This window comes from Cetorhinus maximus, chromosome 4 (assembly GCF_964194155.1).
Source record: "Cetorhinus maximus chromosome 4, sCetMax3.hap1.1, whole genome shotgun sequence".
NCBI lineage: Eukaryota > Metazoa > Chordata > Chondrichthyes > Lamniformes > Cetorhinidae > Cetorhinus > Cetorhinus maximus.
The window spans coordinates 168,670,047-168,692,771 of NC_135882.1; the positions used below are offsets into that span (position 1 = coordinate 168,670,047).

General features: G+C 43.6%; 1 protein-coding gene across 3 annotated transcripts in view; it reads right to left on the reverse strand.

Annotated features, from left to right (window-relative positions):
* The window catches only part of vps13b (vacuolar protein sorting 13 homolog B), a 1,109,808-nt gene that overhangs the window by 526,858 nt on the left and 560,225 nt on the right, over window positions 1-22,725 (reverse strand). For all 3 annotated transcript variants that reach the window (XM_078541117.1, XM_078541119.1, XM_078541118.1), the window contains exon 20: window positions 16,283-16,392. In XM_078541117.1, coding sequence (XP_078397243.1) covers window positions 16,283-16,392 — 110 coding nt within the window. The remainder of the gene's footprint in view (window positions 1-16,282; window positions 16,393-22,725) is intronic.

Genomic DNA, 22,725 nt, shown 5'->3' on the forward strand with positions numbered 1-22,725 from the left:
CTTTGTTAGCATCTAATAGGTTCTGTTTAATAATGTTAAATACCCAGTACAAAAACAGAAACAGAAATACCTGGAAAAATTCAGCAGGTCTGGCAGCATCGGCGGAGAAGAGCACAGTTGACATTTCGAGTCCTCATGACCCTTCAACAGAACTAAGTAAAAATAGGAAAGGGGTGAAATATAAGCTGGTTTAAGGGGGGGGGGGGGCGGGGTTGTTGGGACAAGAAGCCAGTAATAGGTGGAGATAACCAAAAAATGTCACAGACAAAAGGACAAAGAGGTGTTGAAGGTGGTGATATTATCTTTTGGTCATCTCCACCTATTACTGGCTTCTTGTCCCAACAACCCCCCCCACCCTCCACACTAAACCAGCTTATATTTCACCCCTTTCCTATTTTTACTTAGTTCTGTTGAAGGGTCATGAGGACTCGAAACGTCAACTGTGCTCTTCTCCGCTGATGCTGTCAGACCTGCTGAGTTTTTCCAGGTATTTCTGTTTCTGTTTTTGTTTGAATTTCCAGCATCCGCAGTTCTTTGCTTTTAAATATCCAGTACTTGATGATAATAAGGTGAACAGGGTCTGGGTGTTGATTTGTTAATGATACTCAATTGTGTATAAGGTGTCAGCTAACAAAGGAGGTGGGCTCCAGTCAAGCAGTTACCGCCACCATAGTAGTAAGGGCAGGAAAGGCCATAGGGATGTACAAAAACTGGCTAAGTGTATAGGACATGGGGCAGAAATCAGATTGGCAGAAGGAAGCAAAAATTTGGAAAGCCAGGAAACGTAGTGTAAGTTCAGACAGGAAGCCTAATAGTGATCACAGCCCAAGGAAAAGATCAAGTACTTGTGAATGGAAGTCAAGTCGCAGGAGGGACAGGTCAAGTAGTAACAGTCCAGAAAGGAAATCTAGTAGGGGACGTAGTTTAACTAGAACAAGGACCACAGGAAAGACGAGGAGTGACACAAGAAGCAGGAGCCCTTATGACAGAAAAACTCTAATGGCTACTAACAAGTTAAATGGTAAATTGGTAAAGGAAGCAAAACAAAAATAAATTGGCAATTGGACAATTTGTCATTTACATGGAGGTGCCAGATAAAGGACAACCAGCATTGACCCATAGATGGATATGTACAAAGAAAGTACTTCCCGATAGGACATACAAAGCTAAGGCTAGACTAGTGTCTCGGGGATTCAAAGAACAACTTTGTTCAGGAGGTTAGAGCAGATTCCCCAACAGCAGGGAAAGCAAGTTTGAAGATTTTCCTAGCACTCCTAGCGACATACTTGTAGGAATGTAAATCCATTGATGTCAATGCAGAATTTTTGCAAGGGGAGCAATTTCAAAGGGAAGTATTTTTAAAGCCTCCAAAAGAAGCTGGAGATATAGAGGGGAAATTATCGAGATTGACAGGCTAAATGGTGCATCCAAGGTGTGGTATTTTTCAGTTAGATCTGGCCTATTGAAAGCTTGTTGTGTTCAGGTAAAAGTAGATCCAGCAATGTTTTATGCATATTATGAAGGAAAACTAGCAGGGATCTTCTTATTGCATTGAGACAATTTCCTATGGGGCGGATTTGTCGCATTTGAGAAATTTGCAATGGATAAAATTATGAAGGAATTTAAAATCGGAAATCGGGCTTCCGGAGCTTTTAAATACATAGGGTTGGATATTAGTCAGACTAAGTTGGGAATAAAAACAAAAAATGCTGGAAAGATTCAGCAGGTCTGGCACCATCTGTGGGGAGAAAGACATAGTTAACATTTCAAGTCTGTACGACCCGACAGACTCGAAACGTTAACTCTGTCTTTCTCTCCACAGATGCTGTCAGACCTGCTGAGTTTTTCCAGCATTTTTTGTTTTTGTTTCAGATTTCCAGCATCTGCAGTATTTTGCCTTTACTAAGTCGGGAATAACTTCGACTCAACAGTCTTACCTAGAGAATGGCAATAGGACCCCGATAAATCAGGCTAGGTCCTCGCAAAAGGAGGACTCTGCAACTAAGGAAGAAGCAGATCACGTAGGAAACTTAATTGGGCAACTAAACTGGCTATGCACGCAAACTAGACCCCAGGAGTGCTATGATGTATTAGAATTTAACACCGTGTTGAAATATGCTACTGTTGAGTAAGTGCTAAAAGCAAAAACGACGTTGAAGAAATTAAGTTCAGAGGGATGCACGATCAAATTTTTAAACCTGGGTGACCTAGAAGGGATAAAATCAGTTATTTTTAGTGACACCTCACATGCTAATCTTCCCGATGGTTATTCAAGTACAGCAGGATTCATTATATTTTTAGTGGGAAGAAACAATAAATGCTGCCCATTAGCTCGGGAATCAAAGATGATAAAAAGGGTAGTTAAAAGCACCTTAGCTGCGGAGACACTTGCGCTAGTAGAGGCAACAGATATGGCAATGCATTTATCGAATATTTCAAAGGAACTCCTATATAAGGGGCAACTGTGGGAAAAATGCACCCATAGAATGCTACATAGATAATCATTCGCTCTGGGACAATGTCCATTCAACAAAGAGTTTCGCAGAAAAGAGGTTGAGGATTGATCTCGCAAGTATAAAAGAGATGTTGGAAAAGAAGGAAATTTCCAAACTTAAATGGATTGACGCAAGTTACCAGTTATCTGAATGTTTCACAAAAAGAATTGCTTGCTCAAAGAAATTGTTGAATATCCTCGAAGAGGGGCACCTTGAATTATAATGGATTGTAACAAAGACATTTTCAAGTTATAATCTTATTAATTTTGGTAAAGGAAAAGGGGAATTTGGATTATGTCAAGAGCGATGGTATAAGATAACATGATATTTTCATTTTGTGCGAATTACTTTTATGCACGTCAATTGAATTTAAAAAAAACAAGGAACTCTGTTAGCATCTAATTTAATGAATGTTAAATACCCAGTACTTGATGGTAATAAAGGTGAACAGGTGCTGGGTATTGATTGTATATCAGGAAGAGTCAGAAAAAAAAAACACAGGTTGTCTGTTTTTTTTTGCAATAGTAAATCATACACTTTAATCTCCATTATTATACAGCTGGTAATCAAGGGAACACTTGAAATTTCAGCAGAAGGAAAAGAATGATTGTTTTGTCTCTTGTTTTCCTAATTTAATTTAATTGGTTTCATTAAAAGAAAACACAGGCAGAACTCTAATGCCCTGGAAATAGGTAATACCAAACTGCTTGGTAATGTGCACCTTTTCTAAGTTTTTCTTCACAAACATCATCACTGTCTATAAGCCCTAGCATAACATAGAAAATAGGAGGAGTAGGCCATTTGGCTCTTTGAGCCTGCTCCACCATTCATTATGATCATGGCTGATCATCCAACTCAATTGCCTGCTCCCGCTTTCTCCCCATATCCTTTGATCCCTTTCACCCCAAGAGCTATATCTAACTCCTTCTTGAAAACATACAATGTTTTGGTTTCAACTACTTTCTGTGGTAGCAAATTCCACAAGCTCACCACTCTCTGGGTAAAGAAATTTCTCCTCACCTCAGCCCTAAATGGTCTACCCCGTATCCTCAGACTGTGAACCCTGGCTCTGGACTCCCCCACCATCAGGAACATCCTTCCTGCCTCTACCCTGCCTAGTCCTGTTAGAATTTTATAGGTTTCTATGAGATTCCCCCCTCATTCTTCTGAACTCCAGCGAATATAATCCTAACCAACTCAATCTCTCCTCATATGTCAGTCCCGCCAACCCAGGAATCAGTCTGGTAAACCTTCGCTGCACTCCCTCTAAAGCAAGAACATCCGTCCTCAGATAAGGAGACCAAAACTGCACACAATATTCCAGGTGTGGTCTCATCATGGTCCTATATAATTGCAGCAAGACATCCCTGTTCCTGTACTCGAATCCTCTAGCTATGAAGGCCAACATACCATTTGCCTTCTTTACCGCCTGCTGCACCTGCATGCTTACCTTCAGTGACTGGTGTACGAGGACACCCAGGTCTCGTTGCACATTCCCCTCTCTCAATTTATAGCCATTCAGATAATAATCTGTCTTCCTGGTTTTGCTACCAAAGTGGATAACCTCACATTTATCCACATTATACTGCATCTGCCATGCATTTGCCCACTCACTCAGCTTGTCCAAATCACACTGAAGCATCTCTGCATCCTCCTCACAGCTCACCCTCCCATCCAGCTTTGTGTCATCTGCAAATTTGGAGATATTGCATTTAGTTCCTTCATCTAAATCATTAGTATATACTGTGAATAGCTGGGGTCCCAGCACCAATCCATGCGGTACTCCACTCGTCACTGCCTGCCATTCGGAAAAAGACCCATTTATTCCTACTCTTTGTTTCCTGTCTGCCAACCAGTTTTCTATCCATCTCAATACACTACCCCCAATCCCATGCGCTTTAATTTTACACGCTAATCTCTTACATGGGACTTTGTCGAAAGCCTTCTGAAAGTCCAAATAAACCACATCCACTGGCTCCCCCTCACCAACTCTACTAGCTACATTCTCGAAAAATTCCAGTAGATTTGTCAAGCATGATCTCCCTTTCGTATATCCTTGCTGACTCTGTCCGATTCTGCCTCTGTTTTCCAAGTGCTCAGCTATTAAATCTTTTGTAATGGACTCTAGAATTTCCCCCACTACTGACGTCAGGCTGACTGGTCTATAATTTCCTGTTTTCTCTCTACCCCCCTTTTTAAATCATGGGGTTACATTAGCTACCCTCCAATCTGTAGGAAGGTATTTTGCAAGCCAAGTAGCTGGATATTTGTAATTGTGGCTTCTAATGGCAACAGCAGTCAAGCTATCTCAGCAGAGCTCTCAAACTCTACAGAGCTAAAGGCTTAGAATCTTCTGTTAAATGAGACCAACTTTTACAAAGACTGAGCATTCACGCATTGGCAAATCCTTAACATTTTGTTTGATTTTAAATTAATTCATGCAGGGGATGTGGCATTGCTGGCTAGGGCAGCATTTATTATCCATCCCGAACTGCCCTCCAGAAGGTGGTGGTGAGCTGCCTTCTTGAACCGCTACAGTCCATGTGGTGTAGGTACCGTATGGTGCAACAATAAGCGTGCTTGCGTTTTAACACGTCTCCTCCACAGCAATCATTTATTTTATCTTTTCTATACTAATCTCTGGACTTTCTACATTTCCTCTGAGTACCCACAATTGTAACTATATCCTCTAAAAGGATGGATTTATTTCACATTTATAGTAAATGAAAAGAGAAGCACTAGAAGCAGGAAAATATCGGTACACTGGCTAATAGGAATGGGAACTGTATCTCATTTTAAGTTGAATTTGTGGTTACTGCTGATGAAAGACTGAAGAATTCATCTAGAATTCTGTAAATATGTGCATTCCCACTTAACTTGCATGTGAATCCAAAGATTTGTGCCGCACAGGCCAAATATGCTTCACAGAAATAATCACATTTGAGTGAAAGTATTCATGCCTGCTGCATTTATTCCTTCTTCAAAACATGGAGCACACATTAAACATTGTTTTTATTGCAGACTTTAAAGTTGTTACGGTACAATGTATGGTCGATTATTGGGAAAGGGTATTTATTAAGAGTACAGAACCAAGGTAAGCAGATTGATGTTGAGATACAGATTGGCTGTGATCTAACTAAATGGTGAAACAGTTCAAAGAACTGAATGACCTATTCCTGTTCTTATGTATCTAAATCGAAACATCCGTTGATGCAAAACGAAAAATTAACATGTAGATGAACAACCAAGTGAAGATTATCAGTTAGGCTTACAATGTAGCTCACTTATGCTTGCTAGACACTATATATATTTATATGCAGGGACCTGTCCTCTGCAGGCAAAAGGAATATGTCCAAACGTTGCACCTTTTTTGAATTAAACAAAAGCATTTGGGACAAGACCTCCCTGGGTGTATTCGCCATGACAATGCCTCAGCCAATCACACTCGACTTGTAAATCAATCAGCACCCTTTTCTCATGTAGTATAAATTATTACTCTCTTCGAAATTTGGCATTCTTGCATCTGTCCTGATGAGTGCAAGACAAAAAGCTTCCACAGGACATCTCGTTTTTTCAGCAATACTCAAGTTCTGTACTGCCAAGCAAAAAAATGTAGTAAGTGGGAAGCTAAATAAAGGGCAGTCAATGGAAATGCAGGAGGAGGCTGTGAAAATGGGGATCAGAGGTACAATGGTGCTGGCACTGCAGAGAATGAACTTGGAAAGTGGATGCTGACAGAAGTGAGAAAAGAAAGCAAGACTTAAAAAGTGTGCTTCAGGCGGGTCAGCAAAACACCTGAGTCAGGAAGAAGCAGAGGAAAAAAAATCTTTTATTACATACAGTACGATAATCAGATGTAAGTCAACTCAGGTTTCTGCTATGATCTACTTGTAACATACTACTTCTCTTCATGTGATAGGCAGCAGGTACTCAACCACTAAGATAAAAGCAAAATACTGCGGATGCTGGAAATCCGAAATAAAAGAGGTACTCAACCACATTGAGAGTTTGTCTGATCATCCTATTGTGTTGATGCTATAACTAAAGGCAGATTTAAGGGTTGGAGTAATAAGCAAAAGCCTGCAAGGTGCAAAAGCTCCTGTAAAAAGGATGTGTTCACTTTGTGTTTGCAGGGCAAAGGCAGAATTATGGAATTGAGCACTATTAGTAATAAATGCTCCATGGCAGATAATCTATTGAAAATTACTCAGACAAATAAAAATGAAGAGCAGAAATTGGATGCTAATTATTGGAGAATTGATTGCCCCATGCATGGGAGGACAACTGGAAGCAGTTCACGAAAGAAGTGTCAGAAAATATACTGAGTCTTCAACCCGAGTAACAAAAATTAGAAAGATCCACAAATGTCATTTTCTGATTGCTTAAAAGGCCTTTCATGTATTATGCAAACATTCTCCTGATCTCTTACAGAAACCCTGCAAAAAACAGCATCAACAGCCATTTCCATAGTAAAACCAGGAAATGGGAGAAGCCCTCTCCCCCTACCCAGAAATTCCAGGTGCAAATCTTTTATCTGTATCCAATTCCCAGCATAAAAATCAGATTTCAAAAATATTGTCATGCCGAGAAGGTGTGAAGAAATAAAATCTAAAAAATTTGTTTTTCTTCCATATTCTATTGTTTAAATTCTGTTTTTAAAAATAAACAAAAGCTAACTCATCAGCCTCCTGGAATGTGACACCCCTTGCATTGTATGAATATTCCAGCCAAGCCAACACAGAGGACTAGTAGACAAGAGGTCTGTGCAGGCCAGCTATGGACAAAGGCAGAACTATTGTGACTTCTCATCTCCAACGTTGTGCTAATGGTTCCACAATTATACGCTCAAAACACAATGGGTTTTAACGAGGGTCCTGAAAGTACATCGGTAACTGAATGGCTCAACCCAAAACCACCCTATCACATGACCGATATTTGAGCTGTTTGACTTGCTTTAATTATACAGCTTTTGGATTCTGTCTTCAGCTGCGGTTTAACCTCAGAAGAGGAAACCGGACTCCAAGCTTACAGCCTGCCTCTGGCCTCCATCTCTCTCAAAGTCAGATCTCCAGAAAGAACCCGTATTTTGCCTACACAGTGAACTAATTCCCAGAATACAAGAATACTTTGCTGCATCTTCAACTACCTCAACTGAGTTCCTAGGACAAAGACCAGGAATTCTGCCAGACAAAGCCACCTGAAGAAACCTTCATTGGACATTGACTTACTGTACTCACGTGAACTAATGCCAATACCTTCTTGAGTTTTTTTTTTAAGTAACTCACAATTTGTAACTTCTTTCCCTTTCTTTCTCTGCCTTTCTACCTTGTATGCTCGTGCATGTGAATGTGTGTCATGATCCATCCCTTTGGTTTTGAATGTGTTAATATATCCTAGTTTTGTTTCACCCTAAAAGAATCTGTGGGGTTATTTTTAACATTGGACCTCATAAACCGGGGTTTGGGAAACACAACGCGGCCCATTTCAACAACGGAAAGGATACTTAGGGATACAAAATAAATTAGAAATTAAAACCACCACTGTCACGGGCAGAAGACGGGGACAGTAGTAATAATTAAATTCACCTTGCCCTCGTGTCAGGAACAGAACATAAAGTGGGATATTCTCAGGTAACTGCATTCCTTAGGAATGTGAGACATGTGCCTCAACTTGGTTTTAGGTGGGCTTTTCAACAGCTCAAATTTATTCAGTAGCTGAGCCCCAGATATCAAGATGACCCAGCATTAAACTGCAGACTGACCTTAGTGAGGCAGCAGTAGAGGTGAAGTTGGACAACATCTCCACTCATAGTCATGGTCCAGTAATTATTGTTCTAAGTATGAGTGCATTTGTTTGTATGTCACAAGAACAAAGCACAGCTGCAATACCACACAGTCGAGCAGACTGCAACATTCACAAATAAACAATGGGCAGTTCAATAAGGTATTGTGGATGGCTAGTATCCTGGCAAATGTATCTCAAAGAGGCAATGTATTCAGAAGAGTGGAATGGAATATTGGCAAAAAAAAAGCCTGCCCTTTAGTATGTTTTGTAATTAAACATGAACTAAAGGAAACTGACTCTGCTATTTCAGCTGCAATAAATACATTAGGAATAAACTAAATGTAAAGCATAGAGCATTGAAGAAACAGTTTAGGAAAACCAGTCATTTTATATCTGCTTATCTTAAAAACAACTCATTAATGGAGTTAGTTTTCTAGGTTGTGTGGGCTTTTTCTTTAATAAAATTGCTGCTGGTTTCAATCTTTCTTGAAATGCAATCACATAGCATGACTGACCGACTGAAAGTAAACGATGAATTAAATTCAATGTTAAAACCTCTATAAGGAAAATAATGATTGTTACTTATTTCAACAGGTCATATTGATTTTGACAAAGAATGTAGGGTTATGGAGCATAGCAGTGCTTTGTGCATTTAATAGATAAAAGTGCTTGAGTGGAATACATTTTTCAACATGCTCATAGCTATTGCATTCAAAACATAATTTCAATTTATCCACATACATATGTACATATGTATACATTTACAAAAATATCCTACACTATAGCTCAAAGTTTTTTTTAAGGATTTGCCACATCTTTTATGGTATGTGGGCATCGCTGGCAAGGACATCATTTATTGCCCATCCCTAATGCCCTTCAGAAAGTCATGGTGAGCTTCCTTCTTGAACCACTGCAGTCCATGTGGCGTAGGTACACCCGCAGTGGTGTTAGGAAGGGAGTTCCAGGATTTTGACCCAGTGACAGTGAAGGAATGGCGATATAGTTCTAAATCAGGATAGTGTGTGGCTTGGAGAAAAACTATCAGGTGGCATTCCCATTCATCAACTGCCGTTGTCCTTCTAGGTGGTAAAGATTGCGAGTTTGGAAGGAGCTTTGGTGAGTTGTTACACCGTATCTTGTAGAGGGTACACACTGCTAACACTGTGCGTCAGTAGTGAAGGGAGTGGATGGTGAAGATGGTGAATGGGGTGCCAATCAAGCGGACTGCTTTGTTCTGGATGGTGTCGAGTATTGTGATTATTGCTTTCAGGCCAGCCTCACAGAGTAAGGGTCATGTGGTCAGAACAGCCAATCAACACCCAGCACAGGGAATCTCATAAGGTGGTGGAGTTTTCCTATATTGTAGCCTTGCTAGAAGCAGGCAGCTAATCCAGCAGCTCTGTAAATAAAATTCGTTGTTCAGCTAAAGAAGCCTCTCGGTAGTACATCTCTGCATCTGGCAACGTGGATAAATGATCCTGGCGACAAGGATAAATGTTCCTGGCGCTACCTCTCGCCCAACAACTGAGAGTATCTTTGTTTTAAAGAAGGAAAAGAAAGAAAAAAACTCACCAGGATGCCTCTCTTCGGGAGGATCGACACATTTGACTCCTCCACGGAGTACTGGAGTTAATACATCAAGCGCCTCGGGTTTAATTTCCAGGCCAAAGAAATAGGAGAGGAGGCAAAGTGCAAAGCAATTCTCTTCAGCATCATTGAGAGTCAAACCTACAACCTTATTTGCAGTCTCACAGCCCCATGCGTGCCCAGCTCCAAATGGTTCAGTGAGCTCGTAGATTTAGTGAAGGGCCATTTTCAGCCCAAACCATCAGTCATTATGCAAAGATTCAAATTTAATACGAGGATAAGGGCCCCAGACGAATCGATCGCAACTTATATTGCTAAGTTGAAGCAATTGTTAGAGCATGGTGATTTGCAGCGACCTTGAACGACATGCTACGGGATCAGTTAGCTTGTGACGTTTGCAACGATGCCATTCAGTATCGATTGCTTGCAACTTTTAAACGAGCAATGGAGACAGCGCAGGCCATGGAAGGCGCTGAGAAAGATTCGCAGGAGCTACGGGGCTTGCAAAATGGCGCCATTTACCAGTTAGGGCAGAAACCTACAGCCAGACATGGCGTCAAAACCGCTGAAGCAGCCACGAAGCGGGAATCATTCCCATTCACCCAGAAATCAAAAAACTATACCGGAGGCAATCAGGCAACGATCCTGAAGTTGAAATGTTACCAATGTGGGGGTAACCACACTCCTGAAACATGTAAACTTAAGGAGGCCGAGTGCTATTACTGTCGCAAAAGAGGGCATTTGATAAAGCAGTGCAGAGCTAAATCCAAACTGCCAAGTAACCAGCCAGCAAAGATATTAGAAGTGCATAACGTGAAAAAGTCTGAAGTAACGGAATCTGACATTCACTCTCTTTTTAATCTTAAAGTAGTCACGGCAGGCCCTATTAGTGTCACACTGCACATAAACGTGAAACCTCTAGTTCTGGAAGTAGATACAGGGGCATCTGCCACAGTGATGGGTGAGCGCACATTTCAGTACCTGAGAGAAGGTACTCAACCCTTGAGTCTGGAGAGAACTTCTGCACATTTAAAGACTTACACTGGAGAAGCCATAAAAGTAAAAGGCACCGCCATGGTACCTGAGAGCTATGGGCAAGCAGTCAGCTCTGTTCCCAGTAATAACAGTGTCTGGGGAAGGACCAAGCCTACTGGGCCATGATTGGCTAAAGGAAATCAAATTAAATTGGTCTAAGATTCTTCAAGTCTGGGCAGGAGGATTGATAGATTTGCTGAAAAAATACAACAGCGCCTTTCGCAACGAATTAGGAAAAATCAAAGGCTTGCAAGCTAAGATTTATGTTGATCCAGAGGCAACTCCCCGATTTTTTAAGGCATGACCAGTATCATATGCCTTAAGAGAAAAAGTAGATGCCGAGTTAAACAGGTTGGAAGACCTAGGTATCAGACAGTTGGTTCAATTTTCGGAATGGGCAATATTGTGATTGTTGGAGATCAGTCAACTCAGCTCCAGGGTATTACTGCAGGAATTCCTCAGGGCAGTGTCCTCAGCCCAACCATCTTCAGCTGCTTCATCAATGACCTTCCTTCCAGCATAAGGTCAGAAGTGGGGGTGTTCGCTGATGATTGCACAATGTTCAGCACCATTTATGACTCCTCAGATACTGAAGTAGTCTGTGTCCAAATGCAGCAAGACCTGGACAATATCCAGGCTTGGGCTGACAAGTGGCAAGTAACATTCACGCCACACAAGTGTCAGGCAATGACCATCTCCAACAAAAAAGAATCCAAACATCGCCCCTTGATGTTCAATGGCATTACCATCACTGAAACCCCCATTATCAACATCCTGGGGTTCCCATTGACCAGAAATTGAACTGGACTAGCCATATAAATACAAGAGCAGGTCAGAGGCTAGGAATCCTGTGACAAGTAACTCACCTCCTGACTCACCAAAGCCTGTCCACCATCTACAAGACACAAGTCAGGGGTGTGATGGAATACTCCCCACTTGCCTGGATGAGTGCAGCTCCCACATCGCTCAAGAAGCTTGATACCGTCTAGGACAAAACAGCCTGCTTGATTGGCACCACATCTACAAACATTCACTTCCACCACCAACAACGCACAGCAGCAGTGTGTATCATCTACAAGATACACTGCAGGAATTCACCAAGGCTCCTTTGACAGCACCTTCCAAACCCACGACCACTACCATCTAGAAGGACAAGAGCAGCAGATAAATGGGAACGCCACCACCTAGAAGTTCCCCTCCAAGCCACTCACCATCCTGTCATGGAAATATATCGCCGTTCCTTCACTGTCACTGGGTCAAATCCTGGAACTCCTTCCCTAACAGCACTGTGGGTGTATCCACACCACATAGACTGCAGCGGTTCAAGAAAGCAGCTCACCACCACCATCTCAAGGGCAACTAGGGATGGGCAATAAATGCTGGCCCAGCCAGCGACACCCACATCCTATGAATGAATAAAAAAAACCCTTACTCTTTTTAAAGCTGAGAACATGCAATTGGAGACAGATATCAGACAATGTAGCAGTATTGGGAGGCAGACCGGAGGATCTTGAACTGGGATGCAGTCCCTTGTTTTGGTAGCAAAATAGGGTGGGTTTGAGCCTCTTAGCAGATGGAGTAATAAGGGTTTAACAACATCGGGCAGAATTTTCTGTTTGGTGGGGGGGTGCGGAGCAGGCGCAGACCTGATTGCCGCCCACAATCGGGTCCGTGCCGTCATTTTCGCGGGCAGGCCAATTACGGCCCGCCCAGTGTATTTCCCGACTCCTGATAGCAGGAGTGTGCGGGCAGCGGGCGTACACAGACCACCAGGTCCAATGGCGACCCGGCAGTCTGTTTAAAAGAAGGTCTGGCAGCCTTCTGTAGGCTGCTCACAATGGCCAGTGCTAGGCCGCAGCAGAGGGGTTCGGGTGAGCAGGCCTGGCTGGAGGCTAGGCCAGCGGGGGGCCAGTGTACCCCTCGTTTCAGTGATGACTGCCTTGCTGCCCTCCTCGAGGAGGCGGGAGCACAGCAGGAAGTGTTGGTCCCCCAGGATGGAAGGAGGAGGCCCCCCCACACGACGAAACATGCCTGGGAGGAGGTGGCGAGCTCCCACGACGTGGTGCAGCGCACCTGGATCCAGTGCTGCAAGCACTTCAATGATTTGTTGCGCTCTGGCAGGGTGAGTACCATGTTGGCATTGGGCATTTAACCAAGCAAGTAGCCTTACCCTCTGCGGACACCCCCAAGTCTCAGTGTCGACACTGCACTGAATCATTGACAGCATTTTTCCTTTGCTGCGTGGGCAAGCAGATAGTGCCAATGCTGAGGTCAGCCTGAGTGGGTCATGAGGAGATGAGATTTCCCCTGCAGCATGTGTTGATCTGAGTCCCACATGGCTGGTTTGAGAGCAACCTGGAGGAGCTGCACCTAGGCACGGACTCAGAACTCCAGGACATGCCCTAGTCAGGGTGATGAGATGGTGGAAAGGGAGCTTCAAGGTGGCGTGACAACGAACAGTCTGTTGCACTCTATGCTGAACATGCTTGCGCCTCCTTGATATGGGAGGAAATGCCGTTTGGTTCCTAATGTGATGTACACAGCATGTGTCCAAGGGGGCACTGGAGGGTGGGGAGCAGGCCTAGCATCTTTCTCTAAGTGATCGGCTGCAGCGGGGTGACGAGGCACTGGAGGCCTGATATGTCCCACTCTGGATGGGGTGTGCCGTGCGCGAACAGAGTCCATGTGCAATTTCCTCTCATCAATGCTCTTCTCTCTTTTTCAGGCGAGGAATGCACAGAACGCGGCGAAGCGTGTAGGACTGGATGTGGCCAGGCACAGCTCTCCATACTAAACCGCTTCGAGCGTGAGGCCCTTGAACTGGAGAGGCGCCATGCACTCAGGTCTACTGGTGTCGGTGAGGCTGGGGTGCCACGGCCAGGTATTTATGCCCAACAGTGAGGTCAACATTGTCCTCCCAACAGCCATAGCACTGATGATTGTTAAATTAGTTATTGTTGCAACATTGCTGGACCATTGGTTATGGAAGGTTGAGCACACAATGAGCCGGGGGGACAGGGATGAACTTTGTCATTGCCTGTATGCGAACTGATGCACTGTCCTCGTTCTTCCTTTCAGTATCATCAAAGCACGGCCGGGAGGAGGAGCAGCAGAAGCCCCCTCTCACACCTGAGGGACCTGAAGTCTCACCAGTGTCACATCATTCTGCGAGGCGCGCGGTGATGCCGGGATGCTCACCCAACGCAGGATGCGCGTCATTTTACGCGCAGATGTGCATGTCAGACAGAAAATTCTGCCCATCAGACAATTGAGGATATAGGATAGAAACCATATTTGGCAGCACTGGTTTGTGACTTTCTAAAGAATCTCTACATGCACTGAATTTTGTGATAGGTTTCTGGGCATGTACATCTGTGCCTGTACATAACTCTCTCACACAGCTATTAATAAATATAAACATCCTAATCACTAACCATCGACAAAAAAACAGTGATAATTAGGACATACTGTTTGGTGTCAAAGTTCAACTCATTTAGTTTTTTAGTTAAAAATGACTAAGATGAAGAAAGGCACACTATTTCTCTCTGTGTCTTCATGTCTTGAGAGCTTTTCGAAATTAGAGCACTTATATTTTCTAATCATCAACAAAACAAAGACGATATTCAGGTGCTGGAGACTTTCTGCTTTCAAAATTCAACCAAATTATTTTTTTAAAAACTCAAATTAAGATAAGGTAAGGCACTCAGCTGAACGTACTTCAACATTTGCTAAATGTGTATATCGTTTTTCACAATACTAAATAGTGACAAGACAAATAGGAACATAGGAGCAGCAGCAGACAATTTGGCCCTTAAAGTCTGCTCAACCATTCAATAAGATCATGGCTGATCTGGCTGTTGTCTCAACTCCATTTTCCTGTCTGCCCCCCATAACCCTCGACTCCCTTGTCGAACAAAAATCTTTCTAACTCTACTTTGAAAAAACTCAAAGATCCAGCCTACACTACTTTCTGAGGAAGAGAATTCCACACACCAACAACCCTTTGGGTGAAAAAGTTTCTCCTCATCTCTGTCTTAAAAGGGAGACCTCTTATTTTTAAACTATGTCCCCTAGTTTTTGTTTCCCTCACAAGAGGAAACATCCTCCAGGTATCCACCCTATCAAGTCCCCTCAGGGTCTTATGTTTCAATAAGATCTCCTCTCACTTTTCTGAAATCCAATGGGTAGGGTCCTAACATGTTCAACCTTTCTTCATAAGACAACCCCTTCATCCCAGATATAAGTCTAGAGAACCTTCGCTGAACTGCTTCAAATGTAATTATATCTTTTTTTAAATAAGGAGATGAGAACTGCACAGAGTACTCCAGATGTGGTCTCACCAAGGCCCTGTCCAGCTGCAGTAAAACCTCCCAACTTTTCCATTCCATTCCCCTTGCAATAAATGCCAATATTTCATTTGCCTTCCGAATCACTTGTACCTACATACTAACTTTGTGATTCATGTATCAGGACACCTGGATTCCTCTGTAGTACCGAGTTCTGCAATATTTCTCCATTTAAATAGTATACTGCTTTTCTATTCTTCCTGCCAAAGTGAACAAGTTTACATTTACCTACATTATACTCCATCTGCCAAATTTTTGCCCACTCACTTAACCTGTCCATATCCCTTTAAAGGATCTTTACCTCCACTTGACAACTTACTCTCCTACCTAGCTTGGTGTCATCAACAAATTTAGCTACTATACTAGGCCCCAGCACTAATCCCTGTGGCATTCCAGTAGTTACAGCTTGTCAATCTGAAAAAGACCCATTTATCCTGCTATCCAGCCCCCTATCCAGCTCTACTTGTCCTCCCCCGCCCCCCCTTAAACCAGCTTATATTTCACCTCTCTTCTATTTTTCCTTAGTTCTGTTGAAGAGTCATACGGACTCGAAACGTTAACTGTATTCCTCTCCACAGATGCTGTCAGACCTGCTGAGTTTTTCCAGGTATTTTTATTTTTGTTTTGGATTTCCAGCATCCTGCAGTTTTTTGCTTTTACCCATTTATCCTTGCTCTCTGCTTCCTGTTAGCCAACCAATCTTTTATCCATGCTAATATGTTACCCTCTACAACAAGTGCTCTTATTTTGTGTAGTAATCTTTGATGTGGTACTTTATCAAATAAAGATTTGTGAACAAGTGTGTGCCACATCAAAAATTAGAGTGTATTCATTTTCAGACAAGAAGAAAATGCTAATGTACAATATCTACTCAATATTTTACCCCAACTAAAATACATTTATTACCCGTTTCTAATCATTATAGCATTAGATTACACTTTGGTGTTTGATTTCAATAAAGTTACGAGCGCGATGGCAAATTGTGGGCAGACAAGTGGCACTCTTCAGACACTGACCCCATCGTGATCTCATTACCTGTTGTCTTTGTTTCACGTTCCCTTTCTGAGGCTGCTGAAGAAGCCATATGTAGAAGATTGGGTCCACATTGACTGCAATTCCCTGCAAGCTGGCCAAAAGAACAGCTCCTAGAGGAAAAGGGTAAGACATCATTATTTAAATTACTAATTATGCATCACATTCCAGCCATTAGGTTCGCCATGTTAGCTTAGAGTCAAGGCAAATCTAAAGTCTGTCACAATGATAGAGAGAGGCTTTAACTGAAGTCTAGTTCTCTAAAATTAATTTGTAGTCATATGGACCTTGAAAAAGCTGTTCATATATTCTTAAAGATGGCAATCAATGTTACGATCCCCGTAGAGAGTTTAAAAAAAAATTCGAACTTCCAGTTAATAGCTGAACTGATAACACGACAAGATTTGACGTTTTAAGATGTTTACTGTCATACAAGACTAAAAGCTCTATTGACTCAATACTATCTTTGTTGGCAAATTATACTTTAAACCACAGGACAAAAAACTTTCAATATAACTGAAAACCCACTACTAAGCAGCATGCATTACACTATCTTTTAAGTAGACATTCAATTCTACCAGAACGATTCTTAGCTCCTGAGGTATTACTCCTGATCTTTTCCTTTTCCAGCCTGGAAACCTTAACTCCAGAACTGTCTTTCATGGTGCTAGTTTTCCTGGAGGCTTCTCCCTCTAGCTAAAGCTCGGCAAATAATCCAGCCTCATTTCAACTCCCCATGAATTTGGTCTTCCTAACTGAGTGTGAACTTGCACCCACATTCGAGCACGGTGAATCACAGAGACTTTTGACCCTAACTGCTCTTTCTTTCCTGGACCCTGGCAGACTAACGTGTCTGTGATATACATTAATATTTTAGGAAAGCCTATAATCTAATATCGCAATGGCTTCCTCTGTATCCTTCGCTTCTCAAGGCTCATCACCATGGGAACATGAATCACATGGGCCTTCTAGCCAGGTGGAGCTAATGATTAGTTATCCTTGAGACCTCAACCCTCTTATCTTGTAGTAAATCAACATCCTGGGGGTTACCATCGACCAGAAACAGAGCTGGACCAGCCATATAAATACTGTGGCCACAACAGCAGGTCAGAGGCTGGGAATTCTGCGGGGAGTAAATGACCTCCCCAAAGCCTGTCCACCATCTACAAGGCACAATTAAGACGTGTGATGGAATATTCTCCACTTGCCTGCATGAGTGCGGCTCCAACAACACTCAAGAAGTTATATACCATTCAGGACAAAGTAACTTGCTTGACTGGCATTCCATCCACCACCTTAAACATTGACTCCTTCCACCAACGACGCAGTAGCATAAATGTGCACCCATCTACAAGATGCACTGCAGCAACTCATCAAGCAGCTATTGAAGGCACCTTCCAAACTTGCAACTTCTACCCGCTAAAAGGACAAGGGCAGCAGATTCATGGGAACACCACCATCTACAAGTTCCCCTCCAAGATACACACCATTCTGACTTGGAACTATATCGCCGTTCCTTTACTGTTGCTGGGTCAAAATACTGGAACTCCCTTCCTAACAGCACTATAGATGCAACTATACCACATGGACTGTAGCAGTTCAAGGTGTCAGCAGCTCACCACTACTTTCTCAAGAGCAATTAGGGATGGCCTAGCCAGCAAATCCCAGATCCTGTGAAAGGATTAATTTTAATAAAATGGACAGTTTAAAACACAACTATTTACATTCTCAGCACTTTTCTGGGGCTTTGTAAACTCGCAGCCTATCCACTGTTAGCACACAGGCTGCTGCCATTGTCTCGAAGTGAAAACACCTTGCACCTTCTTCCCAATAAAACAATCGGGGCCCCCTTTAATCTCTAACTGTCAAACCCCCAGGCTTGCTGTCAGGCAAGCTTCAAAACAGGTCACATGACTCCCTTCATTACACCTTGAATTTAAAGACACAGTAGCAGAACATAATAACCTTATAAATCTCATAACTGTAACATATTCTGGAAGAATAAGGTAGAGCAGCACAGACCCAATGGGATATGAGGTTTGAGCGTACACTATCAGCAGCAGCAGGATGAAGCCTTTAAGTCAACATTAATTGCCCACTTACGGGCCTCAATTGGAGGCAGGTGGGTAGCGCATCTACGCGTCTTCCCATCCAGACGTAATCAGGCCAGAGGCAGGAAGGTGGCAGGATCCCCACATGGCATCCTTCCACCGAATACCTAATCTGCCCCGCCTCCAAACTTGCATCTGTAAAGAACATTAAGTTCCACCTATGGTGTCATTTTCCTTGAGTCACTTGTGCGTTACATTGATTTCTGCTGATTTGTATGTGTTTTACATTTGGGCATATGCCCCGAATGAGATTTATAGGAAATATTTTGGCATCAGCAGGATGGGCATCATTTTGGGTGCAAATTTCGGGTTGTGCCATTGCAGGAAGTTCCAGGCCATGTGCTGAACAACGAGTTGTGCATTTAACCTGCTAGTGTAGAATATAGACAGTCTGCAACATATGGGCAGAAGGGACATCAACTAGGCAAAATGCTTACCGGGTACACAAATACCAGGTACACTCAGAAGGCGGTGGAGGCGGGGTCATTGAATATTTTTAAAGCAGAGGTAGATAGATTCTTGTCAGGCAAGGGACTCAAAGGTTATCAGGGGTAGATGGGAATGTGGAAATCGAAACACAAGATGATCAGCCATGATCTTATTGAATGGCGGAGAAGGCTTGAGGGGCCCAATGGTCTACTCCTGTTCCTATTTCTTATGTTCTTAAAAATGATACTTGACAGCGTATTTATTTTACTGCAATTTTAGTATTGAGGCAAAATAATTTCTACATCAAACCAACGCTAAAGTTGCGATATCTGTCTCAGGATGAAGCAAAGCCAAATCCACTGCCCCACCACCAATCCCCCCACAATGGAGATAGCAGTCTCATGACAACCAGGTCTGAATTCACAATTGTTTAAGCAATATGTGGGGAGCCGCTTTAAAATCTACCAGGAGTTAATTTAAATGGTTAAAGAATAAAAACAACCATTCCCCTGCTACTCTGTAAACATTCTGGCATTTTCATCGTTGAGAGCGTGAATACTTCACATATGCATGCACACCTTCACAGAAACCTCTCGTGAGCTGGAGAGTTGCAAAGCTAAAAGGCTGGTTTCAATTCAATAGTGCAGATATAAATGCACTAGATATCTACTGCAGTCAATATTTAGCCAATGGGGCGGGGGGGCAAATGACATCAATCGGCATTAAATAATAGTGGGTCTTCCTTTTGGATCAATGTTTCAAAGTTCCTGACAATCTCTACTGACCTGAGCAACCTCAACCAACCCAACTGTATCTAAAAGTATATACCTCATAAAATGTGTGCAATTGACCATGACCTCCAGCATGTAGTGTGTTACTTAAACAGAATCCCACTCCTGTTAGCAAGAACCATTTTAGTGAATGAATGTGAGAAAGATTCCACAGTACTAAAAGGTTTGTCAAATGCCACAAAGAATTCTTCACCTCAAATTACAAGTTTACAAAACAACTTGAGTTATTAGGCAGAATCATTATTACCTCTGCCTTTTTACTTTCTATGTCTCTTGTGATAAAACCTGGAAGTCCATTTTGTTTAAAAAAACAGTCATCACTGATTGCTGCCTTTACTGCTCAGTTAACCTTGAAAACCCTCTCCTTCTGCTAAAATGTCCCATTTGTCTAACATTCTTAAGGTTTATCATCGACATTTCGTAGTGTTAATTGTGGTTCAATTGTTTGCACTTTTGCCTTGAAAGAGAACTGTGGTCAAGTCCCACTCCAGAGACCTGAGCACGAAATCTAGGCTGACATTCCAGTGTCGTACTGAGAGAGTGCAGCACCGTTTGAGATGCCGCTTTTCTGATGAGGCATTAAACCGAGATCCTGTTCTGCCCTCACAGTAAAAGATCCCAAGAAACTATTTTTTAAGGAGGGCAGGGGAGCATCCGTAGAATTCTGCTTCTCATGCTCTCCCTGGTGTCCTGACCAATATTCATCCCATCAACAAACACCACAAGAACAGATTATCTGATCACTATCATATTGCTGTTTGTGGGATCTTGCTGTGCGCAAATTGGGTACCACGTTACCAACATTAACAACAGTGACTACACATCAAAAGTAGCTCATTAGCTCTAAAGTGTTTTCAGGTGTCCAAAGATTGTGAAAAGTGCTTCGTAAATACAAGGCTTAGGCCTGAATTTCACACTTTGCGTGCACACCAAGTCAGAGGGAGCAGGCACTTTAAAACCGGTAGAGGCAGCTCCATGAAGGATGCTAGGGAAGAATATTTGGAGTCTGTCCAGAAAACCATTTCATTTGAACAATGGCCTCACCAGCAGCAGGAGACATCAGGCGGGAGGGCAAGTAAGTGGGCACTCGGCCCCCCATTTCTTGGACAACTGCCTCACGGTCCTTGTGAAGGAGGTCGGTGTCAGAGGGGAACACTCTAGTACCCAGTGATGGCAGGAGGCCACCGCACCTGAGCAACAAAGTCTGGGAGGAGGTGGCAGCCGAAGTCAGCGGCCATGACGTTGTGCAGTGCCGCAAAAGGCTCAACGATCTGCTGTGCTTGGCAATGGTGAGTACTGAATTGGCATGGATCAGCATGAAGAAGTGTTAAGGGATGACTGTCTCCCCTGCCCCGCCCGTGGAGCTCAGGGTCATTAGAGTCTGAGTGCCAACTGTCACTGACACTGGAGCCAGCGAAATGGCTGAGCAGTGGCTACTTGGTCTGAGTGCCTTGCAGGTCTAGGGCCATGACTCGGATGTGCCCTGCAAGGTACCCCAGAAGGGGGGGTTTGCCAGGCTGCATTGGCGCTGCAGGTAGAGAGAGGACAAATCAATGGTGCTTTGTCATTTGAGAAGAAAAACCATAACACCAACAAAAAAACTAAGACAGACGGCGGCCCCTCAAACCTCCTCATTCTGACAAGGTATGAGATGGTAGCCTTGGAGCTGGAGAGCTGCCGCCCACCTCAGTCAGCTAAATGTGGAGAGGCAGGGGCCTCTGACAAAGGTAAGAGTGCAGTGCATAGAGGTGAGTGCGTCAGATTGTGCAAACATTCTTGTGTAGTCTCATCATTAATGGGAGCCTCAAACCTGAAACCCCCATTGAACATTGAAAGATGATGGCACCATGATGCACATCTCCATTGTGTCAACAGGTGTCTGGCATGCAGAGTCACAGTGTGATGACTTAAACTAAAGACGTGCCATTGTTCTCCCCTAGAATTGCCAGCCTGCCCATGAACGCAGGACCCCGAAGAGCCACCCTTGATGCCTGAGGACCACTGGGCTTTAGATGCATCTGTGTCACAACCCTTCTCTGCGCCAAACACCAGCGCAGATACTAGCACCTTGGTGGGCATCAGATCATCAGCTCAAATGTCGGTGCATAGCAGTGAGGGCACTTCACACTTGCTTAAGGAGCAGGCGGAGGCAGAGAGTGTCCTGGGTGCGGGCAGTCATAGGACTGCTGGAGACCAGGACGATGCTGATTCGAAGGCAGATGATCCTCTGGAGCTGTCCATTAGTTAAATGGACATTGGATGTCCAGCAGGATGTGCAGGAGGATCTGGCGGAGATCCATGAGGGTATGTGCGCCATAGTCTCTGTTGTGGAGGAGTGCATGCAGAGCACGAGCACTATGTTGATCCTCATCGCCGAGCACACTGCCTCCTCCATTGAGAGTGTGGCGACTCTCATGGAGGCGCAACTCCAGGGACAAAATCAGGGATTCCTGGGGGTTCGCTTGAACCTGTAAGCCCTCACATAGGCAATGGCCTCAGGCGGTCAATGCCAATGTGGGAGATGGATGAGGCATCCACTATCCCAGCTAGATGCTCGTCCATCAATGGTGAGCAGGGAGGCCCAGAGCGACCTCATATTACCGCATGAGCTGCTTGTCATCTTTGTGGGCTCCTCTCAGGGCAGCACTCTGGATGATGGCAGCAGCTCCTCCACCCCTCTGCCAGCTACCTTCGCATCTGATGAGGCTGCGATGACTGGGGAGAGGCCAGCCGTGGCACTGGCCGCTCCCTCCCAGGCGGGGCCAGAACAGGCTCCACTAGCCAGAGGATGATTGCCAAGGTCATCATGGCCAACAAGACAGCAGAGTCAGCAGGCTGCCTCCAATGCCGCTGCCAACAAGGTGGGAGATGAGGGGGGAACGACAGGACACAGCACTCGCAAACATAAGTTTAAGGCACCATGAGCACAAGAGGGACTATTCACGGGTGATCTTCTGTTCTGCCATATTTTGTTAATATGTTTAATGGTGTGACCTTTAACACCATATGTTGTTATGTTTAATTGACTCAAGTGTCAACATAACATAAATTTTGCTTTTGTCTTAACAGCCTGAGTATGCTTCATTTGCTTTGTGGGTGCAGAGCACGCCAGTAT